We start from the raw sequence: 7500 nt of genomic DNA, 5'->3' as shown, positions 1-7500 counted from the left end.
CGACATATCAAAAGAAAAACAAAACGTGTTTTCAGCTCCAGTGCTGTCGGAACGCCGTGAAAATGGTGCCACGCAGTATGTGCACAAACTCCGGGAAAACCCACACTTTTCCCAAACACAGGTGTCATATGCATGGTTCTAGAAAGCAAACACAACGCACACACGTACACATACACGCATACACACACAGGCACGCACGTATACACAAAGACACACGCACACAGACACACACAACCACTGCCACACAGACACACACACACAGTCTTCCAAAACATAGTTATGAGGTGTGACACTGTGACCTTAATCAATCAACCATGTCATGTCAAAGCGAGCAACCACTGAACAGATAATTAACGCACACAGACAGACAGACAGACATGTAGACGGACAGACAGACATGCACACACATACATACACACCTCCCAGTCTCCCCAAAACAGTTATAAGATGTGCACTGTGACCTTTAATAAATCAGCCAGTGTTGGTGTTGTCATGTCACAGCGAACAACCATTGAACAAATTAGACTTTAAACTTCTTTGTCTTGTGAGTCAGAATGTCTCTCTTTAAAGATAACGCATAGTATATTTGCTTGATTTGTATATTGAGAGTGGGGACGGGGGGGCGGGGTTAGGTAATGTTCATTTAATTTTGGTAGAAACGGAGTTTAACTGTGTTTGGGAATCACAAACATTTTAGAATTAAGATTATTTACGTCGTAATGTTGTTACGGGGTTTGAAGCTGTGTCTTTGATTAGGTTGTTTTCGAAAAACGTAAAAAAAAAAGAAAAAAGAAAAAAAAAGAACAGGAACGTTTAAATGCAAGATTTCAAAATGTTAATCCATTCATTTTTGTTTCCTTTTTATAATATGTCAGAATTCATAAGAAGAAATTTCATATTCATGTTTACCATCAGTGAGATGGGGAAAATTGTTTTGACATCAATACCAAGAGCCGAGATATATCGACCAAAAAAGACATATATTGTTTTTTTCTTATTCGCTATAAAACACGTAGTCACTTATTTTCCCCCCGATGATCGAGTGTGAACATAATAACTGGAAGGGAGCCATGCATATATACGATATAGATATTTGACTTTAATTTCTAAAAATGCTGACACATTTTACAAATAAAAATGCGGACAAACAACGAAGAAAATCACATTTATATAAATAAAACTGGTCACTTTCTTCAGTAAATATGTTTGTTTTTATCACAAATGTGATGAATAGCCTTCCTTTTATGCGTCTATGACAGGCTCGTGAAAATTTCAGAACTTTCTCCCATAGATTCGACAGATAGTCCACCAAGAACCCAAGAGTTGCTTTCCTTGGGAACATTTCAGTACTTTCTCCCGTGAAAGCTAAAGGTAACACACCAAACTTCAAAGACTTGCTCGCCATGTCAAATTTTCGATGTTTTCTCCCATAAATTCTACAGATAAGTCCACCAAACATCAAAGAGTTGCTCGCCAAGTGAAATCTACGGCATTTTTCCTCCCGTAAATTTTACGGGTAAGTCCGCCAAACACCCAAGAGTTGCTCGCCATGAAAACAAACAAACAAACAAAAAACAAATAAAAACCAACAACAACCAAACAAAGCGTGGATCAGTTCCTGTGTCAACTACCTGTGTGAAATCACTGAAGTGTCCCTCTAGTCTGCCCGAGTTAGTGTCGCGCTGTTTGCTGTGGGATCTACGGGCACTGCTGTCCGCTGTCCACAACAACTGAATTGACCACGACAGTCAGTATACCACAGTCATCTTTTTTGTCTTCAGTGCGAGTTGCAAGTTAAGAAACTTCGGGCATAAAGATACCATTCCACACACCACACACACACACACACACACACACACACACACACACACACACACACACTGTCCATCTCTCCTTCCGATCTCCAACCCACAAGCTCCTCCAGGTTCTCTCTCTCTCTCTCTCTCTCTCTCTCTCTCTCGCTCTGTGTCTGTCTGTCTCTCTCTCTGAACCGTTCTCCCCATCTCCCCCTGCATCCACCTCACCACCCACTCCACCCACCTTCATTTCCACAAGCAACCATCCCGGTAACAGCAATCCATTAAGATTCACTCTGAAGTCAAATACTCACAATAGGTAAGCAGTCACTTAGCCGGGCTCAATGCCTGGCTTATATCACAGACTGACGTTTGCTTACAGCTGGGCCAACAGCAAAGTGGAGGCTGTATGATTGATGGTTTCTCCACTGCGATGGGAAGTCATTTACAGATTACTCTTTTGTGAAGGACAATGACCCTCAAACTAGGGGTCAGGAACTGGCTCTTAGTGCTGCAACCTTGGGGTTGGGGTGTGGGTGTGGGTGGGGGCTGGTTGGCCTTTGAAGTCACCAACCCAACGCCGACTGTCCAAGAACCCACTTGGCAGAGAGAGTGAGGACGTAACTTGGGCAAGACACCCTCCACCAGAGTCAAATTCCAGCCCAGATAGTGGGGACAGCAGTTGCCTCCTCTACTACTCTGTTGATGGTCATTGTCGGACACGACGATCATGCACAGTCACTCACGTGAACACTTCCAACCGGCACCCCTACTCCACCCCACCCCACCCAGTCAAGGCACCCAATTACTCCCTCAGACACCTCCCTCACTTCCTCTTCCCGATCTCCAAGGTCAATATAAAAATTATGTGCAGACCTGCTTCTGCCTGAACCCCCTTTGTGTGTATACGCACGCAGAAGATCAAATACGCGCGTTAAAGATCCTGTAATCTATGTCAGCGTCCGGTGGGTTATGGAAACAACAACATACTCATACTCAGCATGCGCATCCCCGAAAACGGAGTATGGCTGCCTACATGGCGGGGTAAAAACGGCCATACACGTAAAAGCCTACTCGTGTACATACGAGTGAACGTGGGAGTTGCAGCCCACGAACGAAGAAAAAGAAGAAGAAGACAGTGAAATGTCAGCCGTGTCCAGACCACACCAATACACAAAGCTAGTTTTAGCTACATGGGGCCTTCACAACATAGCATACCTTTGTTCTTTTTCGGGTCAGTTCAGGCGGAGACACGGAGCGGGCGGTGGACCTCTGACGGGGCCCGGGATAGGACCGTACCCTTCGCGGGCTGCTTTCGTCCTGAATGTGGCGCCTGACCGGCATCTCGATAAACCTGCACAGCAGACTCGACATGTAACATTTTACGTGCATGTTTTGTTCAGGGGGAGGTGCTGGGGAGGGGGAGAGGGGGTGGTAGTGGTGGTAGGGAAGCGCTCACTCGGTCTTGCTCCGTGACTAAGCCACTATTGTCGCCAGCAGGGGGCCTAGTAGGTGTGGAGTCCTAAGTAAGTTAAATCAGAACAAGGGACTACTGAACACCAGAGAAGTGACTCAGCAGCAGTGCAGGGTCTCCTCTGGTGTGTGACCTTGTGGCGACCTAACATCGATAGTTTCCTGTGGACTGCCGATGCTGGGATTTTGGTAGACGAACCTGGGCGGGACTGTGTGGGGACTCGGAATAAGCGGCGTGGGATGCACAAATGAAAAAAAAAAAGGTTAGTGCGTTCTAAACTTTGATTCAAAGTGTCCATGTCGGTATCTTCTTTTTTCTCCTTTTTTTCCCCCCTCTTCTTTGTCTGATCGTATTCACTGACTTCTTGTTTTTCTGATCTTTTTTTGCTTTCTGTTGTGAACAACGAATCTTGAAAAAGATGTTTATATTTATTGTAAATTCTTTAACAACAACAATAATAATAATGTACATTTATATAGCGCACATTCTAAGAGCTCAGGGCGCTTTACATGAAAGAAAAAAATACAAATTACATAAAACATTCATGACCTCTCTTTCTCAATCCCCCCCCCCCACTCACACTCTCCCTTTCCCACTCCACATACATCCAAAGTGAGCTGACATGGGTGGTGTTGGAGAGCAAGGAAGGTGAGAGTACTTATAGATAGGTTTTAAAAAATGAGTTTTTAGTGATGGGTGAAAAGCAGAAAATAGAATCAGATGCACGGATATGATGAGGAAGGTTGTTCCAGATGTGAGGAGCAGCAAAGAAGAAAGAACGTTCACCATAGCTTCTTGTATTGACACGAGGAAGTTTCGAAAGGTAACAGTCAGAGGAAGAGCGGAGATTTCTTGCGGGAGTGTAAACACTGATAAGGTCAGAAAGATTTGTAGGTCCTGCGGAGTGGAAAGCAGAATAGCAGAGACAAGCAACTTTGTATTAATTCTAGCTTCAATGGGGAGCCAATGTAGAGTCCGGGGGTGTGGAGAAATGTGATCAGTACGTGGGACTCTGAGAGTCAGACGGGCACCATTGTTTTGAAGTTTTTGAATTCGCTGAAGAATATTATGTGGACAGCCTGTGAGAAGAGAATTATAGTCGTCAATTCGTGACAGCACAAAAGCAGAAATAAGAATTATAGTAGTTTCAACAGAAAGGTACTGACGGATAGAGTTGATGCGACGAAGTTCACTATTGACTATGCCTATCAGATTTACTACCTGAGCATGCATGCTGAGGTTTGAGTCAAAAATGACTCCAAGGTTCCTTGCTGATTTAGAAAACTGAACTGTGGCATTACCAACCACAATAGAGGCAGAAAAAGAAGTAGATGTGGACATTCTTGCAGAAGAAATAATCATAGCTTCAGTTTTGTCATCATTCAACTTTAGTTTGTTGAATGTCATCCAGGATTTAACATCGAGAACACAATAAGTATATTAATCTCCATGGCTGCTCAAAAAAGGAAACAATGTCTGCAATGACTGTCATTTACATGTATTTGGAAAATGTGTATTTCAACGTAATTGCATTTGCGTAACGCTCACCAGCCGTCAAATGAAACCAACGATAACAATCACATTCCTGAGCACGATCTGAGCTGATAGTTTGTTGTTGCCCCGCTCTCCATGTGCACATGTATAACATGTTTACTGAATGAAGTTTTGTTTACACCAAAGTGTCCATGTCGGGACACACCTTCAGGCCTCCACCCCCTTCCCTTCCTTGGGAAAGCCAGACTAAGCTCGCTCCCACCCGTACAGACACCCAGGACTCAGCCCTTCGCACACCGAAACCTTCAACGAACCAAGATCCACACCCTGAACAACCTGACCTGTATGAGGGCGTTTGCCAATAAGTTGTTTACTCTCAACTCTACCGTCAGGTCGCAAAATTCACTGCAGTTCCATCCACCCTTTCCAGTTTTCTTTATATCATCAGTTTTTTATTATCTTATTTCATCATCATCATCATCATCATCATCATCATCATCATCATCATCATCATCATCTTCTTCTTCTTCTTCTTCTTATCTATCTATCTTTTCTTCGTCTCGTCATCATCATCATCATCATCATCATCTTCTTCTTCCTCTTCTTCTTTGATCTATCTATCTATCTATCTGTCTATCATTATCATCATTCTTTTTCTTCTACTCATTACATCATCATCATCTTCTTCTTCTTCTTCTTTTCTTCTTCTTCTTCTATCTATCTATCATCATTCTTTTTTTTTCTTTCTTCTTATCATCATCATCATCTTCTTCTATCTATCTGTCTATCTATCTCCATCATCATTATTTTTTTCTTCTTCCTCACATCATCACCATCACCATCATATTTATTTTAATGATAACCCAGTCCTCTAGATACAAACCATGACGAGAGAGACAGAAAAAAAGAAAAGAGAACCAAAACAAAAAACCCACAAAAAAAAAAAAAGAAGCTCTCACCGCGTGACGGCGTCGCGCGTGCCGGGCTCTGATTGGCTGGTCCGGCTGGACTCGGGCAGCATGCGGTCGGTCATCAGGCCCTCACTGCCCACGCTGAGGAAGCTGGAGTGCAAGGTCAGGGACTTGGACAGGCGGGGTCTGCCGCCCTTGACCTTGGCCTTGCGACTCCTGGAGGTGATAGCGGTGATGACGATGATGATGATGATAATGATGACGATGATGATGATATGGAAACTTACATAGCGTCTATCTTCGGTCAGAGATCAAACTCTTTACAGACACTTTACAGACACGGAGTCATTTTGCATAATAGGCTGCCTACCTGTCTGGGTAGAGCTGACTGACAGAGCTGTCATAGGGCGCTCATCATTCGTTTCCTGTGTCATTGAATCAGGTTTCAGTTACGCCCGCCCGTAAGCACGCATGCTCTCTCTCTCTCTCTCTCTCTCTCTCACACACACACACACCACACACCCGTGTAACTTTTACGTATATGACCATTTGGTTTATTTACCATAGGCAGCCATACTCCGTTTTCGGGGGCGTGCATGCAGGATATGTTCTAGTTTCCATTAGCCACCTAACACTGATATGGATCACAGGATCTTTAACGTGCGTATTTGATCATCTCCGTGCGTATACACACGAAGGGGGTTTCAAGCACTGAGCAGGTCTGCACATATGTTGACCTGGGAAAGATTGAATAAAATATCCACCCTGGTGGTGGTGGTGGTGACAAAAACAAGAAGTCGATACACTGGTCAGCCAACACAAGCCATCACTCCACCACTCATTCACAGAACCACTCCACCAGAACGACATCTGACGACGGAGCAAGGGACAGAACTGCTATAACCCAAAACACAGCAAACATACATACATACCACATACACAGTCCAAAACAAAGCTGTTAATTCTTTCTTTTTTTTTTTAAATGAACGGACAACAGAATACAAATATACAAGTCCATGAATTTAAGAAATTTAAAGCCCTTCCCAAAAACAACAAAGACAGGCACACACACCACCACCACCACCACCACCAACAACAACACACACACACACACACACACACACCACCACCACCACCACCACCATCACACACACACACACACCACCACCACCAACAACAACAACAAAGACACACACACATATACACACACATACCACCACCACCACCACCACCAACAACAAAGACACACACATACACCACCACCACCACCACCAACAACAACAACAAAGACACACACACACTCACACACACACCACCACCACTACCACCACCACAAACAACAACAACAACAAAACAAAAGCAGCGCAACGAACAAACGAGGTGAAAAATATTCATAAAGAAAAAGAAAAAAAAAAGGAGAGACCCCCCAAAAAACAACAACAACAACAAACAAAAACAACACCAACAAAAACAAAAAAAATCACACCCCAAAACCCCCAAAACCTACACCCACCAAAACCCAGAAAACTGACACTGTCCCAGTTCCACTGACCCACTTCTGAGGGAGGACCTGAAGGTATCACGTGCAGACAGAAGACTGCCAATGGCGGGCAGCTTGACAACGCCGCTGGTGCCGTCCTCCTGAAGGTAGGCGCTCTTCACCCTGTGGAACGTGTCCAGGCGCAGCCTGGACAGCCTTTCCTGTGCGGGGAGGGAAGGTGGTACAGTTTTCAGTTTCAGTAGCTCAAGGAGGCGTCACTGCGATCGGACAAATCCAAATACGCTACACCACATCTGCCAAGCAGATGCCTGACCAGCAACGTAA

At 44.3% G+C, this 7500-nt stretch overlaps 1 protein-coding gene across 1 annotated transcript in view; it reads right to left on the bottom strand.

Moving 5' to 3' along the window:
* Positions 1-7500, bottom strand: part of LOC143298212 (uncharacterized) — a 73134-nt gene that overhangs the window by 28803 nt on the left and 36831 nt on the right. The window contains exons 3-5 of the mRNA XM_076611005.1: positions 7228-7376; positions 5724-5891; positions 3015-3150 (exon numbers count right to left, since the gene is read on the bottom strand). Of these exons, the coding sequence (XP_076467120.1) occupies positions 3015-3150; positions 5724-5891; positions 7228-7376 (453 nt within the window). The remainder of the gene's footprint in view (positions 1-3014; positions 3151-5723; positions 5892-7227; positions 7377-7500) is intronic.

Source organism: Babylonia areolata, chromosome 23, assembly GCF_041734735.1.
Source record: "Babylonia areolata isolate BAREFJ2019XMU chromosome 23, ASM4173473v1, whole genome shotgun sequence".
In the NCBI taxonomy this organism is placed as follows: Eukaryota; Metazoa; Mollusca; class Gastropoda; order Neogastropoda; family Buccinidae; genus Babylonia; species Babylonia areolata.
The sequence above is the reverse complement of the archived record's forward strand: the minus strand, read 5'-3'. Positions and strand labels throughout refer to the sequence as shown.